This window comes from Delphinapterus leucas, chromosome 6 (genome assembly GCF_059928025.1).
Source record: "Delphinapterus leucas isolate spDelLeu-1000000601 "Yukka" chromosome 6, BTC_Dleu_Yukka2, whole genome shotgun sequence".
Lineage (NCBI taxonomy): Eukaryota > Metazoa > Chordata > Mammalia > Artiodactyla > Monodontidae > Delphinapterus > Delphinapterus leucas.
The window spans coordinates 80,973,529-81,001,453 of record NC_143134.1 but is presented as its reverse complement, the minus strand read 5'-3'; the positions used below and the strand labels follow the sequence as shown (position 1 = coordinate 81,001,453).

At 40.8% G+C, this 27,925-nt stretch overlaps 1 protein-coding gene across 1 annotated transcript in view; it reads right to left on the bottom strand.

The window, feature by feature from the left end:
* The window catches only part of PCSK5 (proprotein convertase subtilisin/kexin type 5), a 316,119-nt gene that overhangs the window by 266,083 nt on the left and 22,111 nt on the right, over positions 1–27,925 (bottom strand). The window contains exon 2 of the mRNA XM_022573484.3: positions 13,006–13,110. Within this exon, the coding sequence (XP_022429192.1) occupies positions 13,006–13,110 (105 nt within the window). The remainder of the gene's footprint in view (positions 1–13,005; positions 13,111–27,925) is intronic.

Sequence of the window (27,925 nt, the reverse complement as noted above, 5' to 3'; positions counted from 1 at the left end):
CATACTGTATTATACCATTTATATGACATTCTAGAAAAGGCAAAACTATAGGGACAGAAAACAGATCAGTGGTTGCCAGAAGCTAGGTGTGGAGGAAGGGGATGGCTATAAAGGACCCAGGAGAACTGCTGGTGGTGATGGAACTGATCTATATCTTGATTGTGGCGGTGGTTACATAACTGTCTACATTTATCAAAACTAACAGAACTGTACACTGTAAAGGGCAAATTTTACTCTATAAATTAGACCTTAATTTTTAAAAATCAACCCTTCAAAATTAATTTATAGTAGGAAAAAATTAAACCGTGATTGTCTCTGGGTGGGGAGACAAGTGACTGGGAAGGGGCTCAGGGGGTGATGGAAACAATCTATATCTTGAAAGGGGTTTAGGTTACACATGTGTATGCATCTGTCAAATCTCAAAGACTATACATTTAACATCTGTGAGTTTCATTGTATGCAAATTTTACACAAAAAAACAGAAAAATATTAATGACATGCATGCTGAAGCATCTGGAGGGGAATGGACTGATGTCTGCAACTTATTTTGAAATACATCAAAAATCAGATGGATAAATGGATGAATAATGATAGATGCACAGATATGTAAATTAAATGGACTAATAGATGAATAAAGATGGATGGGTATATAAATATGTGATAAAGAAAGTATATAAATGTTAATGATGGATTCTAGACAGTAAGTATAGTGGTGGTCACTTTAAATTCTTTAATTTTGCTGTATGTTGAAAATCATAATGAAATGGGAAAAAAACAATTCTAATGAATTAAAATATATACATAACACAATGAGCATTTTAAAGGATTTAATAAAAACATATCCCATTAACACTTACAAAGCTGTGAGGCATCATTTTTCCCATGACTATCGTATCCTAGTCATGTAACATATCAGATTCAAATTGTAAATTATGCCACAAACGCAGAGAGCTGTGCCTGTCACTTCACAGGGTTTGCTCAACTATAAACTTGAATTAGACACACAAGGCTGAACATAGGCTTTATTTACCACTGATGATAAGAGAAAACTGACCCTTACAGAATGGCTTCCTAATTCCCTACCATTGTATTAACTCATACACAGGACGCTGCAACTGGTGCAAAAGGGGGAAACGCTCTAAATTTTATTCCCAAGGATGTTATTCCAATGCCCCCAAGGTTGGAGTTGGAGAATCATGGAATTGGAAAAGGCCAGCTCTCTGTACTAGTGATTCATCGTGTTATCTTCGTTTAGGGCCACACAGGAGTCTTTGCCCTCTCGGGGTAATTCAGCAGTCTCAGGTTCTGTGCCAGGCTGGACTTCTGACCCTGTTCCTATCAGTTAATAACAACTGCTGGTTAGAACTTATGTCTATGGAGTTGGAACTTTCTCCTGTGACGGGGCACTCTTACATACAATGTGAAAGCTGAGAGCTGATCAGAAGGCTGATAAATAGATGCTTTCATTTCAATGCCCTTGTTGTGGCAGGTGTCAGGTTAACTACAGTGACCTCTACCCCCCCCCCCCACACACACACACACTCTCTGTTACAGAGGTTTAAGGGTCAGGTATACAGAGCTCAGCCTCAGAGAAAATTGGCTTTGTCTCTTGGAATCAAGAAGAACAGTTTATGAAATGTTTTACTAGGGGCTGAAAGAGATTGCCTTTCTACCAAACAACAAAGAAGTAATCATCATGGTGGGGGCTGGGGGACTTTACTGGCTGGGTTACAGATATCACTATAAGCTGAAGAACCAATCTTAATGTCCCATCATACATGTATGGTAAAATAAACAGTGGTTACTCCAAGCAGGTTCTTATATAGTGATAATGCTTTCTAGAAACACTTCATGACATAGGGAACACGGGAAATCTCCTGATTTACTGTGGTCACGGGAGACTGGGGTTTTGGTTAGTCTCTACCCTCAGCTGTGCCTTACGGCATCCACATGTACTAATGTCTCGTTATCAGTGTGTTTTTCCTAACTGTAATCTCAAAATGATTTCCGTATAAGTTAGGGTTGTCAGACATACCAAATAATAACACAGGACACTCAGTTAAATTTGCATTTCAGGTGAAAAACAAATTATTTTAATAAAAGTATGGCCTGTACAATATTTGGGACAAGCTCTTATTAAAAATATATTCTTTTATCTGGCAGCCCTAAATAGAAATAAAAACTTGAGATGTGTTAGTGAAAAGCTATTAAAATGGTATTAATTGATGCCTTCAAAAGTCTCAGCTTTCCAGTGATGTCAGAATTGCATTTGGGGATAGAAACTGATGCTGAGAACTGGGTTTTTTGGCTTCAGGCCGGCACTTTAGGCTTACTAGGTGGTAAGCTCCACTGGGAAAAAGCTCTGGGGTCTACCAGTATCTTGTACACAATTAGCTCTCAAAGTTATCCCTGGAGAAAGCAAATGAATGAATGGTTAACTCCAGAGAGCCCTCTCATGCTACCTCACTCCTGGGAGACTTCAGTTTTCCCGGTATTGAGGAGTGACCCCATTTCTTTCCCAATCCTCCAAGTAGTCTCCATCTTTGTCATTTTCTCTCCGTGCACAGATGAATTTGAAAAGGGCTTCCTGCTGGTGCAAAGAGTAAGTCTGAAAAGCTTGTCCATATCTTGAGGGACATTGTTGGAACATTCTGTCTAGAGCGAAGGCTGCCCTTGAGCTGGGGCCTAGCAAATTTGCCCTAAGGCACAGTCCTCTTCCTCACACACTCACTCTGCTCACCTTTTGCCCTTTTTTTCGGTGGGGGTGTGGGTCTGGGGGGAATCACAGCCTAAGCTTGAAAACTCAAACCTGAAAACACTTGCTTAGCTTTGCCAGTGGATTAAAGAAGAATCTATATTCCACCAACAATTTTCATTGACTTGTGTCCACCCTTGATTCTTGGCTTCTTCTATTTCCTACTTCCTACCCACCACCCTCCCAATATATTTCTAATTTCTAATATCCATGGTAAGCTTTTAAAAATGTGTTCTAGTGTTGTTGTCATTTTAGAAGGTGTTCCGTTTCTCCAAAAACTACATAAAGTATTAAATTCCTTAGAAGAACTTGTATTAAGTATGTTTTGCTGTTCAGAACTGCCTTCTGCAATTCATGAGCATCAGTAATAATAATTACCATTCTCGTTATCACACTCTTGTATCCGTGAGAGACATGTACTCTGAAAACAAAGAAGCAGTGTTACTTGTTCCTCATTTATCATGTGCATTGCTGAATAGGTAAAGTCTCTATCTGTCTCAAGACTAACCAGGTTATTCTCAAGTCTAATTGCAAAATTCACTTTTTCAGGTAGAACAGAGTCCAGGGGAAGAGCTCAAGTGCTAAGAAATATTCTAAGTATTGGGGAGAAAGAGAGAAGGAGGAAATTTGGAAAGACATTAGAACAGGGAATATGAAAAGGGCACATCTGATGCACTGTGTGGACCAACAGTAAAATCACAAGTGACACTGGTTCAAGATGGTAATTAATGGATCAGAACGAATGTCAGAAAATAGCTCACCTGCTCCATGATTTTATAAGTGAAATAAGCCCAGTGAGGAGTGACCTGCTAATAGCAGGTTGAGCTAGTAGCAAAGCTGAGACCGGAATCCAAATATCCCAAGTCCAGCCAATACCTCTTTTATTTTATGGAACAGTTTCTCCAACTGGCTGCCCCCACGTCTGCACTAAAATGAGATAGTACTGTGTATGTCAACATAAAATGATTTGAGTTCTGAGGCAATTAAGAGAAATTCAGCCCCTAGATTTATTACTTCCTCTATCATTTATTTTCCTGTACAAATTAATTTTAAATATTTATTCATTCATTTATTCTTCTATTGATGGTCTTTATGTACCAGATATTATTCCAGAATGAGGGAACACCACAGTTAATAAGATGGGGCCCTTGCCCCTACTGAGTTTTATCCTGGAAGGGGAAATCCAATAAGAGTCAAATAAACAATATGGTTTTAGATTCAGATACGTTATCAAAGAGGAAATTAACACATTAAAGCTAGACAGAAGCTGGGTAGATGAGATTAAGGGTGTATTTTAGCAAGGATGACTGTCGAAGGTCCTTCAAAGGAGGTGACGTTTGCTTTGATACGTGAAGGGTGAGAAGATATCCATCATGCAAAGACCAAAGGAAATATGTTCCAGGCAAAGGGAAAGAGTTTGATGTTTATAGAAAGAGGTCAATGTGGCTGAGAGTGATAAGCAAAAAGGAGGCACTTCAAAGCCTAGCTCAGGGAGGTAAGAAGGGGCCAGATCATGATGGTCCTTAAAGATCATTAAGAAAAAATTGGATTTTATTCCAAAGTCCATGGAAAGTCTTTGAAAGACCTGATCTTTGTACGTCTTAAGAAGCTTACTCTCTGTGGAGAATGACTACAGAAGAAGAGTGGAAGTAGAGGCAATTCTGCAGTCCAAGTCAAAGACAATGGTGGTATTAACCAGGCTGGTGGCAGTGCCGGAGAGGAAAGCCCACAGGTTCACAGCTTTAAGATACATTTTAGCAGGGAGACCCTCTTAATGGTTCCATGAGGGGAAATGAGGAAAAGGGAGAGAATCAAGAATAGATCGCTTTACTTTTGGCTTGGGCAACTAGATAAATTATGGTACCGTTTACTGGGAAGGAAAAGGTTTGAGCACCATGGTGATGGATAGAAATTAAAAGCATCGTATATGTCATATTATGGCTTAGACGCTTACTAGACATCTAATTGGAGACGTCAGGTAGGTGAGAGAAGAAGATATAAATTAGAAGCAAGGACACCAGCATAAAGGAGAGCCCTGGGCTCTCCAAAATTTATAGGTGAGGTGAAGAAGTACCATCCACAGAGACAGAAGGTGCAGGAGAGGCAAGGAGAAAACTGGGAGATGTGGTCTCAAGAAACTGAAAGAGTCATTTTTCAAGAAGGAGCAAATGATCAACCACTATATTAAGTGAAAGATAGAGTCAGATGAGAACAGAGATGAACTAACCAGATTTGAAATGTCAAATATCATTGTTGATATCAACAAAAGCAGTTTCAGTATAAACAGTTTTTTAAAAGTCATACAATGTGGAAAGGTAACTATTAAAATAGAGTTATTTTTATGTGTTTGTGCTTCCTTCCAAACCTACGCTGCATATAACTACACAAAAATACACACAGGTCTTTTTGTTTGTTTGTTTTTAAATGTAAAACATAAATAGGAACACATCTTATATGTTCTTTTTATACTTTTTGTTACTTTACATATTATTTTGGAGATCTTTCCTTATCAGTATGTATAGATTTATAACATCATTTTAATGGTGAACTTACTATTTTCTTATAAGAATTTAACCTATGCTTTTGATCCTTTCTTATGTACAATCCATTATACCGTATTATACCATGTACTTCCCTGAGTATGGGCATGAACAATGATGAGGACAGAAATGAGGAGAGAAAATCGATGGACAGAGGAGTTAAGTGCTCACCCCACAGAGATCTGAGCATGAACAAAGACCCAAAGGTTCTTTCTGTTGTACCATATTGCCTCTTTTTATGTTGTAAGAATTGATTGACATTTGGTAGAACTGAGCACAGAAACAAAATTCACAAGCACTTTTTAACAAATCATGCCTTTTCAATGGTGATGTTTTAATTGGATCTCTTATTTACTCTTGCATTCATTAAAGTAAATACGTAAATCAGTATGATTTCTCTTCAAAGCCAAACAATTAAAATGGCTTTGGGTTTTGTTGTTGCTGGCTTCTGTTTGTTTTTGCTGTTTTCGCTTATTCCCTAGGATTACTTACTTATTATATCCTAACTTGCCCAAGAGTTCAACAGAACCTGTGGCTCTAAAGTTCCCATCTTAAGACCTGTTACAGACTGAATGTTTGTGTTCCCGCAAAATTCACATGTTGAAACCTAATACTCAACGTGGTGGCATTTAGCGGTGGGGCCTTTGGGAGGTGATTAGGTCACAAGGGTGGAGTGACCTAATGGTCACCTATAAATGGGATTAGTGCCATTATAAAAGAGACCCCAGAGAGCTCCCTTGCGTCTTCCGCCAGGTGAGATTACAGTGAGAAGACGACTGTCTATGAACCAGGAAGTAGGGTCTCACCAGACACCGAATCTACCAGCACCTTGATCTTGGACTTCCCAGCCTCTAGGACTAGAAGAAGTAAATGTATGTTGTTTATAAGCCACCTAGTCTATGATATTCTGTCATAAGCAACCTGAACTAAGACCAGACCTAACTAGAAATTCAGAATGTCGTCATTACCCTACATTTTCTAGATCTAGCACCAGCTGCTTTAGAATCTGACACCTTAGAAATACTACATAAATTAAGAAAATAATACAGATTTTACATTTGTACCTTTCCTTCACGTGGCTAAAGTGGCAAAATCCATAATCTACCCTTCCCCCACCCTATCTAATTCCTCTCCCTATTTTTACATGGTCATCACTTTATTTGCTTCTTTTTTTCTGTTCTTTTCTTTGACTTATCCTATTTCCTCCAGGCTTCATTTCCTGTTGAGGCTGCTGTCAGTGGAAAGCTGGGTAGAGGCACAAGAGGAGCTAGAAGGAGCTCCCGCAACCCTCCGTCCTCACCGGCAGCAGCGTCTGCTTCAGAACCGGAGTGCCCTGAGCCAATTATTTACACCTAAAAGATCGTTGCATTTCAGGGCTTCCCTGGTGGCGCAGTGGTGAGAGTCCGCCTGCCGATGCGGGGGACGCGGGTTCGTGCCCCGGTCCGGGAAGATCCCACATGCCGCGGAGCGGCTGGGCCCGTGAGCCATGGCCGCTGAGCCTGCGCGTCCGGAGCCTGTGCTCCGCAACGGGAGAGGCCACAACAGTGAGAGGCCCGCGTACCGCAAAAAAAAAAAAAAAAAAAAAAAGAGGGTCACCCGGAACAAGACAGCCCCCCAACATGCCCCTTGACCATTGCATCCACGTCCTCTCCACTCATCATCACACCCAAGCCCACGCTACTTCCAGAAGAATTCAGGGCATTCTCAAGCTATATGGTAACTGCTTTCATTCACTGGTGAGATGCTGAGAAGCAAATGTGTAACAATCACGGTTACGACACAGGCTAAGAACACACAGCCTCGGGTTCCTGCCCCAGAGAACACAGCCCCTCTCATTCCACCTCAACACACCCAGGATCTGTGCACGTGGCCGCCGAGCACAAGCCCAGGAATGTTGTTATAAAACTGCACTTCACAGAAGAAAGTCAAACCATGAAGTTATTATCACAGTTAAAACCAAAGAGCAGAAAATTGAACTGCCAGAGAAAACAGTCCACGGGAGCACCAGCTGGAATGAGGGCAGGTGGGGTGAGAGGAAGTGCAGCAGCGGCCAGATCAGGAAGCACTTGTACTCGGGGTGGAATGAATTTTGAAGCTGCACCAGGACACCAGGAATCTTGTCAGTGAAAAGGCATGGCTGTGATTCATGCATGGGAGCCAGGCAAGATGGAGCTCAGACACTCCTGAGCCTCTATTTCTAACTGAATAAGGTTTCTTTACCTCCAAAGATCCCCTGGCAGATCAGGTGTATGGAAACAACTTTTAAATGGTTTGTCTCAGAGTTAAAAAAAAAAAAAAGAGTTAACTAATGTGCTGGTTGTCTCCACAGAAAAATGACATATCAATCCTCAGTGAAGATAAATTGATTCTGAAATTGTAAAGTGAATCCATGGAGAAATGAGGTTTGACTGATAAGAAGTAGATTGGTACAACTTTTTGGGAACAGGGCCATTATGTACAGTGAAGTACCCCTGCACCCTTACTTTACTCCATCACATCGTCTTCACCCTTGAGGCAAAAAGAGAAACTCCATTCGCCTGAAAATCAAATTCTGGACACAATAGGTACCAACAGGGATTAGTCAAGAACTTGAACTTCCCTTTCTCCTTTCACAGGTTTGATTCTATCTGATTTTGCTAATTACCTCCAATTACTTCATTTCCTGTCCTTTTCCTACAGCCCTTTAGCTGTCACTCTACAGTGCTTGCATGCTCTGCTCTAAAATCCTCTTTAGAGGAAATGGCTTACATGTAAATGTAACAAATGAGCCATCTCTCTGTGAGCTAAAGCCTTGAACTTAATTCTGGGCCACACTGACAGAGGGACAATTGCTGCTCCAGGAGACTAAGAGAGAGGCTCCAAATATTTAAAGAGCTGTTATGTGTAAGTCTGGAAGGTAGAAGTAGATCCAATCAATGGACAGAAGTTACAGACAAGCAAATTTTAGCTCAACATGTTAAATCTCTTTAATTTTATAGAAATGTTTGTCTTGTCCAGTACTGAGCTCTCTGTCATTGGGCATGTTTAACAGATCTGAAAATAATATTTTTAGGAGTATGACAGAGGGTATGTTAGCATTGGATAGGAAGGGGAGAAGTCTAATTCTAAGGAGCGTATGATTCTGCAATAAATAATACTATATCAATAGTTTTTCCGTATTTGAGACACACAGCCATACACATCCACACGATGAGGCGGGTTGATAAGTTGAACTTCAGGAAAAAACATGGCAGGAGAGTTGCTCATCCCTGAGTCCAGAGCAGAAGGTAATTCTATCCTAGATTTAGATAAAAATTGATCTTTAAATATATTTGAAGACAGAAAAAAAACGACTGGAAAAGATAAGAGATTAAAAGGCCAGAATCTTCAAGATAAAACCTCATGGGCAAGGGTAGAAGTTGGGCTCGTATATCAAACTACACATGAATAGGACATAAGGGCTAAACGAAGGACAGTTTATGTTCTTTATTTTTGAAAGCCTACTCTAATGGAAAATGTAGGATTCTGATTTTTCTGTTCTGGGTAAGAAGAATGAAAGAAAAGTATCTCCTCCACCACCCCTGCCCATGTCTGCACCGGCAGTTAAAGAACTGTAAAGAACTTTCATTCCAAAGACCTCCTGTAGATACCGCCACAGGGCTGGCAAAGATTTCTAAGCAGATTAATGAGAGGCTTCTGAAAACGTTAATTCAAGACTGCCGTCTCTCAGATTTAACCTAGGTCTCTTGGAGAGAAGTTGGTGAGTCAAGAACATTGTTAGACTCACCCTTCTAACTACTGTAATATTGTACCAACACTTTTTGCCAAACTGTGTTATTATCGTGTAGTGATGCCGTCTTAGAAGTCTGCGGATCCCTGTCATTTAAAAGCTAATCATAACATACTGTTAACATATGGGAATCCAGTCTATTCTTGTTCTCCGGGCTCATGTGCCCCAACTGACCACAGCATTTTCTTAGCACCAGGAGGGTTGTTCTTACAATGTTGCTACTTTTGCATTTCCTCCTTTAGAACACTCTAAGTAAAAACAATAGCAGGGAGAAGAAGCAGCCATGCAATTTACTCCAGCAAGTAAATGCCAGGATCTGTTGAGTGTGTGTATTCCCTGCAATTCACCCATGTGTGTTTTCCCTTTCTGGAGAAGATGAGGAACAAAAATAACTTCACACATCACCAATGTTTCCCACCAAGCCATTTCACATGGTCCCGTCCCCCTAATCACAAATGTGCCTCCACTCTGGCACACAAATCGCCCACCACACACACACCCAAGATTAAAGAAAAGGAGACCTGCCTAAGAAAGCAAGTTGTGCGGATACTTTATACTCCCCATGAGATCTGCTGGGAGTGAAAAATAAAAAGTCAGCCTGTAGAAATTTACATAATCTCAAAGTATTTCCCCACAAAACACCTATTAATTAGGTGGGGGAAAATCGTATTTTAAAATAAAGAAACCTGGCAGACACCAGGTTTCATCAAGTGACCAAAGTTAAAATCATCAGCAATGAAACACGTCAATGTCATGTGCCTCCCGATCTGATACACTGGGAAGGACATAGCACTTCTCTGGTTTCCTGCCAAACCTGCAGCTAATCATGAAGAAACAGACAAATGCAACTTGAGAGATTCTACAAAATAAGTGGCCAGTGCTCTGCAAAAACATTCTAGATCATGAAAGAAAAGGAAAGGAAAGGGGAAGGGGAAGGGGAAAGGGAAGGGGAAGGGGAGGGGAGAGGAGGGGAGGGGAGAGGAGGGGAGGGGGTAGAGGGGGGGGAGGGAAGGGAAGGGAAGGGAAGGGAAGGGAAGGGAAGGGAAGGGAAGGGAAGAAAATGAAAGTATGACAGAGTATACCAAGGGGATTTGGGAAATATGACAACTGATGTGATCCTGGCCCAGAAATGAGACAACTGGCAATAACTGAATAAAATCTGTAGATTAGATTATAATATTGAATCAATGTTAATATCCAGATTTTACCCAAATGTTAACCATTGTACTCCCAGTTATACGACAGAACATCCTTAGTTTTGGTAAATACACAGTGAAGTACTGAAGAGTTAAAGGGGCATCATGTCTGCAATTTGCACCCAAATTTTCAAAAAGAAACTTATATACATAGCTATGTGTGCATGCGCGTGCATGTGTACAGAGAGAAGAGAGAGAAAATGACCAAGTAAGTTTGACGAGATGTAAAATGTAAACGTTAACATTTGGGGAATCTGGGAAGCGAATACAGGAATTCCTCATAACGTTTTTGCAACTTCTCTGTAAATAACCTTTGTTGTTGTTGTTGCTGTTTTAATTAAAAAGGAAACTTAACCTAAGTGGCGGCCTGAGCTTTTCGCGGAGGGAGCTGGAGAAGGAGGAGTAATGTAGTAGACCCCCATCTCCTTTGCTCTTCCGTCCCCAACACTGAGAAGCACTGTAACGTCTTGTGTTTCCCTGAAAGCTACTGTGGGAGGCTGCAGAGAGCTCCCTGAGGGCACCACCCTATCCCCAAATCCCCAGAGCCTAACACAGGGCCTGGCATATATTAGACCCTCAAGCAATGGCCAATGGAAGGAATGATCGGACTTTAAGAAATGTCTGAAAGAAACTGCAGGCAATCCCCAATCTGCAAAGTTGGTAGAACAGTGGCCCTTCTGTATAAACAGCTGGGCGGCAATGAGGGGCAGGTGGCATCAGAATGAGGAGTGAGAAGCAAGGTACAGTCCTATCCTAGGGTATTCTTTATATGGAGGAGGAAGAGGAACTGAGCATGTACCCTGGGGCTGGCCTGAACTGGCTCTGTTCCTCTGGGCAGGGTGGGGGAGGACATACATGCCAGGCACTATGTGTCCCAGCATCTGAGGTCTCCACTGGGTCCTGCATGAGCTATTTGATGCACTGAGATAAGAAGAATGGAAGGCCAAGCTTCCCCAAAAGAACGTTAAGGCTTGAAATAGCTCTGTACTCAATTCTGTTCTTACCTCCCAAACCATTTAGTACATGGTTTTTCAAATTCACGTGGACTGGGCTTCCCTGGTGGCACACTGGTTGAGAGTCCGCCTGCCGATGCAGGGGACACGGGTTCGTGCCCCGGCCCGGGAAGACCCCACATGCCGCGGAGCGGCTGGGCCCGTGAGCCATGGCCGCTGAGCCTGCGCGTCCGGAGCCTGTGCTCCGCAACGGGAGGGGCCACAACAGTGAGAGGCCCGTGTACCACAAAAAAAAAAAAAAAAAAATCACATGGACTATGCACATGAGGTCTGAAATTAAAATCATTTAAAGTAGCAAAGTTCAAGAAAGCTTGGAAAACGTTAACAGATGAAAAACGTGACTTTGCTTCGAAAACTTCGCTAATTCAGGAACATCCTAACAGATTGCTTTTCCAGTAACATTTAACTCTGAATAGAGATAAAGGGAAAATATACATATAATCCACAGGCTGCCAAAGTGTTAAGTATCAGGGGATGTTCCTATAATCCACAGAAAATTGGGCCCTACAACAAACGTGCTTTTTCTAACCAGCAAGATACAATTTCACAATCATGAACACTGTGTGATAATATTTCAGACAAAAATTAAACAAGAACTGTGGCACATAACCGAGGACAGGACTCCAAAGGGCCAACCTGATTTGCATATTAATTCAAACAGGGACCTTTTTGCTTTAATAAGGAATATCATTTTCGAGGAATCTCTAGGTGAGATTGCCATGCTCACTGGTAGAGAATTGTTGACCAATTTATTTGAAATTGAGCTCATATGACAAACGCAAACCATAATGAGGAAAAGACAACCCTTCCTGATCAGTAAATAACAAACAGTGAATCCACAGAGGAACCAGGGCAGGCTGGTACTGCTGTCCTCACTCCCTCTTTACCCGTCACATCTGGGAGGCCAAGCAGTTCTGTCAGAGTCAATCCCTTCCTCCAACTTAATAAGGACAGAGGGTTATCTCATCCTCAGAGTTTTAGTTGCCAGTTATTAGCCTGTTTGTCCCTAACACCCTCCAGCTTCCTATCTCCCATTTCAAAGCTGTCCTGCCTCTCCAAAATGGATTGGGAGAATCTAGACATGACATATCTCCTGCTAGGTTCTCCTAGAAGTATGCTTTCTGTACAACCCAAAAGGATTGGGGTCAAGACAATGTGTAAGAAAGATCCCTGTTGAGCTTCCAAGAGGAGCACAGCCAGCTTCTGTCCCTTCTGTGCTCAGAATCCCTCCTGTCTCAGACATGGTCTAGGCCATGGTCTAGGCCCTGGGCCACCAGTGGCATGTCTCTATTAATGCCCGTTGAAACTACAAGGATTCGTGGTGACCTAAGGCCTGACCTAAGGGTTCTGGAAGAGACTCCTCTACAGAGCTCAGATAGAACCTCAGATCTGTATGCAAATAGGCAGATGGTATGGTCTTCTTAAGACTCCAATACTTCTGAATCCATCCCTATCTGTCCCCACATACACTCCTTCTCATTTCTCCATGACAACTCCTACTTCTGATACCCCTGGGCTGTTCTACAACTGGGATGATAAGGGCACTTCAATAAAAAATCAAGCCACTGCCTATTTTTGGTCTCAAGAGGAAGCAAAGATATTGGACCAAAGGATAGTATGACAGCTCTTGAAATGTAAGCTTTCGTGCTGGTCACCAGTTGCTAGTGTGATGTTACCAATGAAAAATGCAGAAGCTCTGCCTCTTGGTCCCCACCCAACTGGTTCTTCTTACCTTTGGTTCCATTGAAATGAAACTGTGTGTTCCTCTGCTTGAGAGAACTGACCTTTTAATCGTCCTGCTGTGATAGAAGTGGTAGTAATCCTTCAGGGCCCCGATCTGCAAAGGCAGGAGGGAAAGAATATAAGAGAGTTAACGTATGAAAAGTCTTCTGTTTTCCTGGTTTTTCGTTAAAATAAGAACACAAAAGCAAAAAAAAGAAAAGGTCCATAAATTATGCAGTTGCTGGCCATGCTTAAATGTTACTTGAAGCTTGGTGATCACTTTTCAAAAGAAGGACATGTGATATGAAATGGAGTGTCCTTGAGGCGGTGACCGTGGAACTAAAGATTATAATGGGGCAGCTTGGGCTCTCCATATCTCCCTTTTAATGTTTAATTTATATGCAGCATTTTAAGTACTTCTATATCAATCTGTACCCAAATGTATGAAAGAGAAACAAATATCAAATAGCTATCTGGTTATAAAAACACATCGCATTTTGTTTGCTCCGAGAAATGTACAATGAAAGACCTTGTTAGATTATTTATATCGTTAATTTGAAACAAGTCCTAAGCAATTGATCATTCGCAAAGAAAACAGTACTTAGTTTGTTTCCTGACTTCAGTAGACAGTATAAATACATAGCTCTTATTCATGTGTTGCAAAACTAAAAGTGGAATGAATGGCAATTTCTAAAACAAAACAAAGATCACACATCCTACCTATCAGCTAAGCTTCCTGTGTGACAATAGTTCAATCGACTTTATCTTAACCATTTCTTTAACAAATTAGTTTTCTCATTTATGTACCCCTTTCTTTAGTTAAAAACAGGTCTGTTTAGGATAGCTGTAAAAATAAATCCCTGTCCATTCTAAGAAAACAAACTAACACAATTCCAAACAATCATATTCTTTCAGCAGATTGTAAAATGTGGATCACATAATGGAAATTAAACCATACAATGAGCTAAGGCAGGAGAGCTTGGTTCTAGTTTCGGCTGACGGTCACCAGAAGTGTCTTCTTAGCTAAATCGCATATACTTACTATGTCTCAGTTTCATTATCTATAAAATTGGACTTCAAGCCAGTTCATTTCTCAGATCACTACAGCTGTCAAATTCCATTCTTTACCACTGACACTTTACTCGCCTTGGGCAAATACATTTAGGGCTATTCCTCCAGAACACCATTGCTCTACCCTAAAAGAATGACCACCAAGATGTTTTCCAATTAGGACAATTCAAAAGTTAGGCCTTCTTAATTAATAAAAAAAAAAAAAAGAAAAAAAAGTCATTGCCCCAGCTTAATTTTTTCAGATAAAAGGTTTACTTTTCATTCCCATCTTTTCATCACATTCTCAATCATTGTCCCGCCCTTCCAATAAGGATGATCAACCAAATTTCTGTGCCATTTAACAGTCATCTCCTCACTGGGGCTTCATGCTCTTACTGAACGTTTCTTATCGTCATTAAATTTGAATGTCTGAAGTCTCCCATTTCTGATTCAAGTGGAACTGCCCAGATGTACACAGAAGAGATCCTGGACTCTGAAAACAAGTAGGAAATGAGGCAATCCTAGCTGAAACCTCTAATCTCAATGATTCTGGACTCTGAAGCAGTAGAAAACAATGAGGAAGAGGGCACAGGTGCCAGTCTCAGTCTTCACGGGTGTTTCAAGGAGGGTTTTATAGGCCAACTTTAAAATTCCAGAGGAGTAGGGGGAGAATTCAGGAGGGGCTGCATAATCCTCTATCAGAAATCTTAAAATCCCAAGAAGCTTAGAGCTTTCACCTCACATGGTTTCTGTCAAGAATGCTCCTTGGGGGCTTCCCTGGTGGCGCAGTGGTTGAGAGTCCGCCTGCCGATGCAGGGGACGCGGGTTCGTGCCCCAGTCTGGGAAGATCCCATATGCCGCAGAGCGGCTGGGCCCGTGAGCCATGGCCGCTGAACCTGCGCGTCCGGAGCCTGTGCTCCGCAACGGGAGAGGCTACAACAGTGAGAGGCCTGCGTACAGCAAAAAAAAAAAAAAAAAAAAAAAAAGAATGCTCGAGTAAATACAGTAGTTTTTGTGGAAAGGAACAGAGAATCTCTGAGGAAGAACTTTTTATCAACGTGAAAAGTGCCAGTATGTTTAAGATCATGTCCACTCAACTATTATGGAACCTCTTCGACTATAGGAAATGACTGAATTCAACTCAACTATTAAACTCAAACTGTGGATGAAATACACCCTGAAGAAATATTCAGATCCTTTGTGGCTTCAATGGTACACACCAGAATGCTGGCCTAATGCAGTGTACATGGAGCTAGAAAGCGGAACCCTTGTCCTGACTTAACTTGCTCTGGGATTTTGGATACATCACTTAACCTCTTTGGGCCTTGGTTTCCTCAACTGTGAAATAAGGACACAGGAGGTACAGTGGATAGAGACTGGGCGTCAGAGTCTAATGGGGGATAATAGTGTTTATGGGTTAGTGTGGTTATAAGGATCGAATGTAATAGCAGGTACACTGCCTAGTCAAGTCACTGTCCAGCACATAGTAAGTAGCAGAAGGTTATGAGTTTCCCTTCTAAGTTTATATTCAAATCCTACCTTCCCTCACCTCCTATCCTCTAATTAATCCCTCACCTCTGTCTCTTGGCAGGATTCCTCTTAATCTGCCCTGGTATCACCTCCCTTATTTCACTTCCCTTATTTCACTGGCCAAAAACCAAAAGGGTTGATGATACACTGTTGGCAAGGATGTTGGCACAAATGCAGCTCATACAGGATCAGTAAAGAGCGTACCATGGTACAAGTGTGTGGAGAGCCATTTGGCAATATCAATAAAATTATACCCAGTACTTAACCTTTGACCTAGCCTTTCCACTTCTTAAAATTGATTCTATAGTAGAGTCATTTACGTAAAAGAATGGATGTTAGAGCAAATTTTGTAAAAGCAAGAGAATGCAAACAACTAGCTGCCATCAGTAGGTGACTGGTTCCATGTGAACTGAAATGCATTGTCTCCAAGGTAGCGGATAAAGAAAGAAAGAAAGAAATACAGGTGCAAAAGAGGCATATAATATGACCCAATTTTTGTAGGAGAAAAAAGGAAGACTCTAGATGACATGTGTGCTTATAGGCACAGGATATTTCAAGAAGGAAACTTGACAAACTGGAAAAGAGGGATTTTCTTTTCATTATTTATGTGGCTGCATTATTTTTTTAAATTAAACTAACCAAAAATGAAAAAATAATACAAATGAACACGTGAAATAGCACACACACAAATCCCACCTACTTTTCTAGGGGCAAAGATGCTCCCCCAATTCCATGGGACTGATACAAGGGCCACTTCTATTTGGGCCGTTAAATCTCTTTAGCAGTACACTCTATTTAATCTCCATCTTTCAGGGATTCTGTTTCCTCTAGAGGGTTATGGAATGGTGTTCACTGATTGGCTGATGCCTCAATTACAGAATGCCTGCCACGAGCCAAGCATCTTGCTGCTCTTCCTCATGTTATTATATTTAACTTCACCTCCCCAAGAGCTTCTGAAGACAAATATTATTACCTCCAACTTGATAAAGGAGGCTACTGAGGCTCTGGTAGTGCCCGAATGTACACAGCTGTTATTGTGAGGTGGTAAAATGCAAATCTTTGTTGAATGCCTAGCATCGGGGTGAATTTAGTTAAGTTTCATGGTGCATCCCATCGATGGGCTCACAAGACGCATTCTGACGTCCTTCTAGTGAGCCTTCCTATACTGCAGAGCTAAATTCTATGCAGCCAGGGTTCTGAATGTGATTAAGGTTCTACCAATCAAAGGCAGACTGTGGCATCGTGAGGCATGCTCTTGGAGGCATTTTCGTGTTTAGTGGTGGCTGTGGCTAAAGGTCTTAGTACCTGGTTGCTAGCTTTCTGGACATTCATTGGCACATCCTGTTTTGTCAGTCAGTTGGTAAGAGATTTTAGAAGAACTACAGGGGCATCATAGGGTAGCTTCCTCCTTCCTCAGCTTCCTCACTGAGGCAGAAGCAGCAGCTCTGGTGGAGGCCCATGCTGTGGGGTGGCTTTGGGGGCCTTTTCTGAAAACTTGGCCCTCCTGATTGATACTCCAAACTATTTAATAGTCAATACTGAATGCCTTCCAAAGCAGACCAAGCAGTGGATTCAGTAGTTGGCTCCCCTGAATATTCCAAACTGGACAGATGAGAATTTCTGAAAAAGTACCTTTATATATATACAATCTTGCACAACTTAGAGATCCTCAAAGGTATGTACCTTTTGAGTCATGGGCTACAGGCACCACTGAGCCACAGGCTACGGATGACCCACTGTGTCTGCTCTAACATCCTGTGAGATGACTACACTGGCTTCTTGGCTTCTCACAGCCATTCACACCAATCTCCTCTCTCAAGCCTTTCTATACAGTAGCCAGGATAAGGTTATAAATGTACATTTGACTGTCATAGTTCATAGGCCAACTTCAAATCCTTGAGTGGCTTCCCTTTGCTGTTAAAATAAATAGTAATATTTAATATTATTTAATAATATAATTTTAAAGTTAATAATAATAATATCAACATTTATTCTGTGCCAGGAACTAGTCTACATGCTTTATCTAACTCATTGAATAAAAGCACTGTGGCCACCTCGATGAACCTGTCAGCTCTCTCAGGCTGCTTGTTTGCCTTGTTTTCCCTCCTGCCCTGTCCAACTTACAGATTTCCCCAAATTCTGTACTCCTTTTCGAAAAGTTATTTACTATCAGCCTACAAATAAAATTTTTTTAATGGGCAAAAGTTTGAACAGACATTTCACAAAAGATATACAAATGGCCAATAAGCATGTAAAAAGATGCTCAAATGCAAATTAAAATCATAATGGCACTATACACATACCAAAATGGCTAAAATTTAAAAGGTAGACAATACCCATTTTTAATGAGATTATGGAGCATCGGAACTCTCATACATTGCTAGCGGGAGTAGAAAATGGTTCAACATCTTTGAAAAATCATTTGGTAATTTCTTATGAAACATACATCCTCCTCATGACCCAGCCATTTCATTTACAGTATTTACCCAAGAGAAATGAAAACCTATTTCCAAACAAAACTCATACATAAATGCTTATAGCAGCTTTCTTAATAATAGCCCCAAACTGGAAATAATGCAAATGTCCATCAACAAGTGAATGGATAAATCAATTGTGGTATATTTACAGAATGGAATACCCAGCAATAAAAAGGAACAAAACTCTGATGCATGCAGCTACATGGATGAAGGTCAAAACAGCATGCTGACACAAAGAGGATACAGTGTATGATTCCATTGGTAAGAAGTTCTAGGACAGTTACTCTATCATGACAGCGAACAGATGAGTGATAACCTTGGGGAAAGCCTGGAGAAACTTTTGAGTTTGGGAAATGTTCTACATCATGACTGTGGTGGTAATTCCATGAGTGGTTAGTGCTCCGGCATGTTGGAACCAGCTCATTGCAGGCTTGCCAGATCCAACTGCATCTTTTCCCAACACCCTCTGCAGGGATGTCACATTGCTGACTTGACATCAACAATGATGGAAGTTTTTAACACATCAGGAAAAACTGGCAAAGGCTACAAATTAGGGCTTCTTTTTTCCCTGATCAGTCACTTGTTTAGTATTTATCAGCACGACCCCGGGTATGTACATTTGTCAACACTCATCCAATCTTACACAAAAATGGCTGCGATGGGGCGTACATCAATTATACCACAATAACGGCGAGTTCAAAAGTTATATCTCCTCTACTGATCTCTGGTTCTCTTTCCCACCTGTAGAATGATTCAGAGATTGGGAAACGTGAGAACCCAGTGACCTGGGGCTCTTCAGCTCAGATCTCCTCCCACCCTCTCAGGTGAGGTGGGGAGGAACCAAGACAATTGTTCTTGCCGATCAGTCTCCAACATCCATTCCATTCCATTCAGACAGAAAGCTACAGAAGCACCGCCTGGATATAATGATTTCCCTTCATTAAAATTTGACTGTGATGCCTCATTTGTACTTCCCTGAGAATATTAAAACCATTGTAATTACTTGCCTTCTGTGTTTCAGACTCTATAACATTCAAAGGAGAATCAAAGAGAAGGTGGCCATGATTGCTTTCCCCAAAGTCACCAAGAATACTCCAACTTCAGGGCCTTTGCGCCTGCTTTTCCTCTGCCCAGAATGCCCTTCTAGAAATCTCCGTAACTCACATCCTCTCTGCTTTCAGGTGTTTGCTCAAATGCTCTCTTCTCAGGGAAGATTTCCACCCAGTTGACCACCCAATTTGAAACTGCTGTCTCCAGCATACCCCACTGACCCTTCCCTGATTTATTTTTCCCCTTCACATTTATCACCACTTAAACATATTATATATTCCCTTTATTTGTCCCATTTATTGCTGGTCTTCCCCTACTAGAATGTTAGCTCCAGAGGTCAGGAATTTTTGTTTTATTCACTGCTGAATTAGACTTAGCTCCTATTAACAGTGCCAGGCATACCCAATAAATGTTAGAATGAATGAATGGTCCCTGATCTTCAGGAAATCAAAGCAGCAGTGAGCATGTCTCTAAACCTTAGGGAAGGCTTCTTGCAAATCTCTTTATAACCCTTTCTGTGATACAACATTAACATATAACATACACTTTATACTTAATAAATGTTGAATGAATGAATGACATTATTACATGTAAACATATCTGAAAATTAAGAATTTACTACCAACAACCACCTAATCATCAAAGTCTGCCTTTGTATTTCCCTCTCTTATTTCATCATAGTCAGTGACCTATTGGAATCACTGAACAAACGTGATATTTATAACAAGGCTGTTGCACTTATTAAATATTAAATTAGAAGGCAACTCACTGCAGAAATCTGATGAATTGCTAATATTTGTGAAGTACAAACTAAGTGCCCAGCATCATTGCACTGTATCCTCACTGCCATATGAAGTAGGTATCACGATTTCCATTTTATATGCACGGAAGCAGAAGCTCACAAAGTTTACGAACTTGCCTAGGGCCACACAGCAAAGGGCCAAGCTCAGGTTGATTCTGGGCAGTCTACCTCCAGAGCATATGTTCTCAACTACTCTAAAAGATGTTTAAAATAAAAGGTTTCTAAGGATGAATTTAAAACAATTACCCAGAAGACTGTGCTCCTAAGAGTTGTACACAGAGGGGATGTTTTCTAGGGATATTTCTATCTACTTTGAGCAGATCCAAAAGAGAAAGTGTTGACAAGCATCTTTAAGAGTGAGAGAGAGCCCATTCCTGTCCTCTGTTGGGGGCAAGGAACTTGCTCTCAGTTTCCTTTTCTACCATTGACCCCAAGGAACTTACATTAGTGTCTTCTTTAGGTGAGAAATTATCTTTAAGGGCTTCCCTGGTGGCGCAGTGGATAAGAATCCACCTGCCAATGCAGGAGACATAGGTTCAAGCTCTGGTCCGGGAAGATCCCACATGCCACGGTGCAACTAAGCCCGTGCGCCACAACTACTGAAGCCCGCGCGCCTAGAGCCTGTGCTCCGCAACAAGAGAAGCCACCGCAATGAGAAGCCCGTGCACCTCAACGAAGAGTAGCCCCAGTTGCCACAACTAGAGAAAGCCCGCATGCAGCAACAAAGACCCAACATAGCCAAAAATAAATAAAAATTTAAAAAATTAAAAAAAAATTATCTTTAAGGCACACCTTCACCTTGAAGTTCAAGGGGCATTCTAAGCTTAACAAGTACAATACCTGGCACCAAGCATCTTGGATGTTACTCCATGAAACACCACAAATGACATGAAAAATGTCTTCCTTAGACTTTAGTTTCAAGTCAATCACTCAGCTCTTTAGAGAATGACATTAGAATACATGAATTCAGAGCAAAAGAACTACAATCATTTTTTTTTTCATTAGGATGCTCAAGGAAAGATGTATAATCTCTGTGATTTTAGAGCAACTTTCTCAGATATGCAGGAATGTGACAGCTGAATAACGGCCCCCTAAAAATGTTCATATCTTGATCCTCGGAACCTGTAACTATGTCACCCTATATGGCAAAACGGACTTTGCAGCTGTGATTAAATTAAGGGTTTTGAGATGGAGAGATTATCCTGGATTATCCGGGTGGGCCCAATGAGATCACAAGAGTCCTTATAAGAGCAAAGTCAGAGAGATGTGATGGCAGAAGCACAGAGAGAGAAGGAAACAGAGATCAGAGATGGGGAGAGGGAGAGGGAGAAAGAAAGGGAAGGAAAAGAGAGAGAGATTTGAAGATGCTATGTTGCTGGCTCTGAAGATGGAGGAAGGGGTCACAAGCCAAGGAATTCTGGTGGCTTCTAGAAGCTGGAAAAGGCAAGGAGATGAGGCTCCTCTAGGATTTCTGGAAGGAACGCAACTCTGATGACACCTTCATTTTAGGTTAGGACTTCTGGCCCCAGAACTGAAAGATAATAATTTTGTGTTCTTTTGTTTTGTTTTTTTCTAATGCGGTACGCAGACCTCTCACTGTTGTGGCCTCTCCCGCTGCGGAGCACAGGCTCCGAACGCGCAGGCTCAGCGGCCATGGCTCACGGGCCCGGCGGCTCTGCGGCATGTGGCCTTCCCGGACCGGGGCACGAACCCGTGTCACCTGCATCGGCAGGCAGACTCTCAACCACTGCGCCACCAGGGAAGCCCTAATTTTCTGTTGTTTTAAGCCATTAAGTGTGTGATCATTTGTTACATACGGCAGCAAGAGGAAACTAATACTAGGTAGAACTGGTATCTCAGTAGACATCCATGAGAAGCAAAGGAAACGAAACTAGACTATTTGTATTTGGAGCCTGTTTATTCTTCATAATCTTCAGGACTCTCTGGGTATTCAGTTATCAATTTCTAAGTAGCTATACCAGTATAATAATAGTGATTAGTATCAGCCCAGTACTCTGCTCAGCACTTCGTTAGCATTCTCTTGCTTAATCCTCAAAACAAACTGAAAAGCAAGATAAAGCAACTGGCCCAGCAAAAGAGAACCGGTAAGCAGCTTGTTTACTCAAAGCCAACGTATAATTAATACTACTAATAACAACAGGTACCACTTACTGCTTTCCTACATTATCTCCAATCTCTCCAACAACCCTGCAAAGGAAGGAGAATTATTCTAATTTTATGGAGAAGGAAATGGTCCAAACCTGGGAGAGGCTAAGTAACATGCCCAAGTGAGGAAATGTCTGAGTCTGATTTCAAAAATCTAAGCTTTTTCTAGTCACAGCACTTTGTGTTTTATTTAAAATTTATTCAAAGGGTTTTCTATCACCACATTTAATTCAGTATGCACACTCAAATATCCCTACCCCATCCCACTCCTTTGCCCTCACCAAGATGAGGCCTTATTATTTTATTCTAAAGCTACCTGATCAGCAGAGTATAGCAGAATATAGGTCCCAATAGTTCATCTTAAAAGCGGGTGATCAAAAACATCCTGTCTACAAATCCCAAGCAAGCAAGAAATGGACACAGCAATTTCACCAAGAAAATGTAAGACAGAAAAAACAGAGTGAGCACCAGATTTTCCCAAGTTCAAATGAGAAACCTACAGTCTACCCCGCCATTCACAAAGGACAGGAAGTTTCCCTTGAAGCAAATCAGAGAATGTCAGAGTTGGAAAAGACCTTAATAGGATTTTGATCTGCCTTTCCTCACTGAATGCAGGGATCCATTCTTCAACCTTTAAACATAGAGCACTGCATTTTCTGAGACAGTCCATTTGTTAGGAAGTTCTTCCAGATAATTAGTCTAAATCTACTCCTCATTCCCGGTTCTAGCTTGTGAGGCCAACCCAACAGGGTCATCCCTCTTCTGCATGCCAGACAGCCAACACGTCCCTACTGGGTCTTCCCTGTTCTTGGCTGAACATCCGAGTTTTTCCGTTTTTTTCTCATGTGACAAGCCTTCGCAAGGTTGCTTCACCTAGACGTGCCAACATCCATAACGCCTTCCCAGAAAACTTGGAACCCAGAACATAACACAGCTGAACTCTAGGTATGGTGGAGCCGGGATGGAGTCATGATCCCATGACCTCCCTGGGCAATGTATTTCTATTAGAAGTAGCTTAGAACTGAAATATTTTTAGCTGAATGAACTTGGCCAACTGAAAAATCCTCAGATGTCCTTTTTAATTTGGTTCTCCTCCAGTCTACAGTTTAATTTCTTAAATGTAAATGATAGAAATTCACATTTCTGTTGAATATAGAATGTCATTTTCTATATCCTACTCTATACATTTACAGCCTGCCAAGACATTCACTTATTTACTGAGAGCATACTCTGTGTCAAGCACTGATCCAAAGACACTGGAGACGGAGTGAACAAGACAAAGACCCTGCTAAGATGCAGATGACATTCCGACTTGACTCTGACAACCCCGCTCTGTCAACTGCAAGTTTGAAATTTACATTTTCCCTATTGAATCAGAATATTTCTCCCAAGAGAACTGAAATAATTTTCATATTAGTCCATTATAGATAAGGATGGGGTTTAACAGTCAACATATAACATGTTTGGAACAGTTATTTAAGAATGAACTGTAAACAGCATTAGGCTTTTATTTTCTTTGATCCATTTTCATCCAAAATGAATAATTATATCCTTAATGTAATATAATCCATGTACTGTATTCCTCAGATAAAAACATTTATTACTGCTATTTATAGTCAGTTATTCTTTCCAAGAGCTTTTAAAAACTCATCTGTAAGTAATTTCTGGAGAAGTGAAAAGGAATTATTGTTTAATATTTAAACTATTCCACCTGCTTATAAGACACACATCACACACACACACACACACACACACACACACACACACGAAGTAAGAGTCTAAGAAAGGCTGAGCGAGAATGAGCACACACAGCCTATATTTAGATCTGTATTACTCCTTTCATTACTGATCACTGTTGCAACTTGAAAGTATTTCCACGTACTACATGGAAACAAACGCAAAACAGTACCTATTTTGATAGGCGGCAACATTTCTAGAATTACTCCAGGAACAGTAAATTTTCTCTTTAGAGTCAATGATTCTCAACCCTTGCTAAACATTAGAATAACATGGAGGCTAAAAAAAAATACTAAGTGTTCGTTTCCCCCCATGTCCACCCCAGAGATTCTGACATAAGGATCTGAGTTAAAAGCCAGGGCATGAGTATTTTCTTTTAAAAAGCATTCTAAGTGATTCTACAGGTGAACAACCACTATTCTAATCCATCCATCTCATTCTGCAGAAATAGAACAATTTACTCTTAATTCTGCAATCTCCATTCAATTATTCCTATCTAATTAATTAAAGTACATGTAAATGAGAAAATATCTAATTAATGTGATCTCAGCACTAATGTAACTGGTATGTTTTGTTCTTTTATTCATCCCTTAATTATTTCAAAAGCCATCTCTCCCCAAAAAAAAGTTTTTAGAAAAATGTATTTAGTATAACCAGATTAGTAATTTCCAATATTTTACCATACTGGTAAACAGAGGCTAGTCTGAGCTCTACAGAATTTTAAATCACACGTTTTATTCTTTCTTTCTTTTTTTTTTTTTTTGCGGTACGCGGGCCTCTCACTGCTGTGGCCTCTCCCGTTGCGGAGCACAGGCTCCGGGCGCGCAGGCTCAGCGGCCATGGCTCACGGGCCCAGCCACTCCGCGGCATGTGGGATCTTCCCGGACCGGGGCACGAACCCGCGTCCCCTGCATCGGCAGGCGGACTCTCAACCACTGCGCCACCAGGGAAGCCCACACGTTTTATTCTTAAAAAGGAAGATTCCGAGAGTAGAAGCTGTGAGCATTAAGAACATGTGATAGCTACCAAATGTAAAATAGCTAGCTAGTGGGAAGCAGCCGCATAGCCAGGGAGATAAGCTCGGTGCTTTGTGACCACCTAAAGGGGTGGGATAGGGAGCGTAGGAGGGAGACGCAAGAGGGAGGGGATATGGGGATATATGTATATGTATAGCTGATTCACTTTGTTATAAAGCAGAAACTAACACACCATTGTAAAGCAATTACACTCCAATAAGGATGTTAAAAAAAAAAAAAAAGAACATGTGATAGAAACTATGTGTGCTCAAGACAGTTGACGGCCTTGTCACCCTCAGTTAAAAAAACTTATTAGATGGAGAAGCTCCGTGTCTTTTCTAATGGCTGTTCAGAGATGCCTTGTTCCTTTGTCCCTATCTTGGTCCTTCCCGGGGACTGGCAGGGTTAACACTTGCAGGGTAGTGAACTTAAAAACAGGGTCCAGAGCAGGGGATAAGCAACAGCATCTGTAGCACAATGGCAGATGACAGGTGGGTGAGGTATGGAGCCAGGCGTGAATTTCTCCATCTAGGCAGATGTGAAGTTGGGTCCTACTTTTATAGCTCCTGAGGCACTGCCACTGTAGGCAGCTATTGGTCATTTGTATTAAAGATGTCACAGATACACAATTAGTAGAATAGATCAAATAAAAGAAAAAAAAAAAAACAGCAACACCAAGTGATGGTGAGGATGCAGGTAAATCGAAGGTCATCCAGTGTTGTTGGGTAACAGTTTGTCAGTTTCTTACAAAATTAAACATTCATTTACTATATGACCCAGAAATCCCACTCCTAAATATTTTCTCCAAGAAAAATAAGAACTTGTGTTCATACAAAAACTTGTACATGAATGTTTATAGTGGCTTTAGTCATAATCACCAAAAACTGGAAACAACCCACTGGCCTACAACTGGTGAATGAATAAACAGCCCCGTGAATCCATACAATGGAATACCACTCATCAATTAAAAGGAACACATTATTGATTGATTAATTAGGGATGAATCTCAAATGCACTGTAACAAGGGAAAGAAACCAGGTTTAAAGTGTTATATATATAAGTGCATATTCCACTAATATGACATTCTGGAAGAGGCAAGTAGACCAGAAAATACATTAGCAGTTGCCAAGAACTGGGGATGAAGCAAGAGGCTGATTACAAAGGAGCACTAGGGAGTTTTTCTGAGGTGACAGAATTGCTCTGTACCTTTATTATGGAGGTGTTTACATGACTATATGCATTCATCAAAGCCTATAGGAATATACAGGGAATGTTACTGTATGCAAATGATACCTCAAATAAACCTGATCCCCAAAAAATGTCCATAGGGGAAAGCCCGGTCATCAAAGTGAGTTAGTTGGAAAGGTGATGCAAATGGAAAAGCAAAAAGTTCAAAAAGCTGTTTGGATTAAATATATTATCAAATTGGCTTTATTTGATTAAGGAGCTTCCCTAAATCCATGGCAACCACTTCAACATTTGGAATTACACAGTGCAAACAGCAACACTGAGAACCATTCACAATATGTAAATCTTTCCTTTTATCAAAGGAATGAAGTCTTGCAACATATTTTAGTACAGACCTGCTTTCCAGGAACGTGACCACCTTAGCCACAACAAAATATGACTGATTATGCTAAATGATGGAGTCATTTGAAGCTACTGTAAACTCTGAAAATATGGCTGGTAATTTTGAAACAAAGATGAGAAAGCATAAATGGCTCAGTCTCCTAAGTGCTGTTAACTCTACACCTAATATAACTGCCTTGAAAGTAAGTAAAAATCTATATAAATTGGTAGTTCTTGAAGTGTGGCACCAGGATTAGAGGCATCAGACCAGCAGTAGTGGCGTCATCAGGAGCTTAGCAGAAATGCACATTCATGTGTTCCACCCCAACGTGAATCAGAATCCAGTCATTTCCCTGCTCAGCAAACTCTAAGTTCAAGAGATGAGGAAGTGGCCATCATGAATGGCTGATGAAAAAAACATCCAAAAAAGGACACAAGCACATTGCTGTCCATCTCCACCCATGCAGTCAAGATGAAGTACAAACCTACCCCTCCATATGCCCATACAACCTACCTAGTAAGAAAGGGTTTTAATTCAGGCTTTACCCTTTTAAAACGCTCTGAGCCCAATCTATATTTAAAATGAAATTGGATTTCAAGTAGAATTTTATGCAAACTCAATTTTAGGAGATAATTAAAAACATTTATAATGTTCACAGTACTAAGAGAGGTGTAGTTATCTGTGATAGATCAGTTCATTCCATAACCAAGTGAGTAAAGTTTCAGAACTAAAATTTCACAGGTGATATACATACTAATAATTGTAACTATTAAAAATCAAAAGTCGTCTCCCAATAACCATTGGGTCCTGCCATATTCTACTTTATGTGGACTATATCTTCTTAGCTTTTTCTTTTCATGTAAAGGATGAATAATGATTTCTAAATTTTCAATAAATACCTCAAGCCGTAAAGATCAGAACATATTCTTCTTCCTGTTTTCAAGTAAAATGTTTTGGTATTTCAACAGATGTCTTAGTAGAAAAATGCTATTTTCATCCATCCGAATGAGAGTTCATCAAGCACAGGGAAGATGAATAAAGTAGTCCCAAATATCATCATAATTATACCAGCACATACGCTCAATTTATAAAACAAGGCTTTATTTGCATTAAATTATCAATGTCTCCTCTTGGAGTCCTGCTTTATTGATACTATCTGTCCATGCTATCCAAGGGCTATAAATTCGTAATTCTGCACAAATGGACTATCTAATCTTTCAATCATCTAGGGGCAAATATTTAATCTGATGCCAGTTCCCAGCTGACATTCAGTTCTTCTGTGGATGAATACTCACAGGCAACAACATCTGAACATCAGTTTAAGCAAAACACCACCAAGGTAGATCTGTTGCCCCTCACCTCCATGCGTACACTTGGCCCAAAACACGTGTAAAACTAATGCCAGTGTTTTGGATGATCTGCATGTTTTAGCACCATTGCCCACTTTAAGAATTTTACAATTTTGTAAACAGGATCAATAACTCATCAGGCCACATGTTTTTGTCTTGTTTTATCCTAGGTAACAGCAGTAT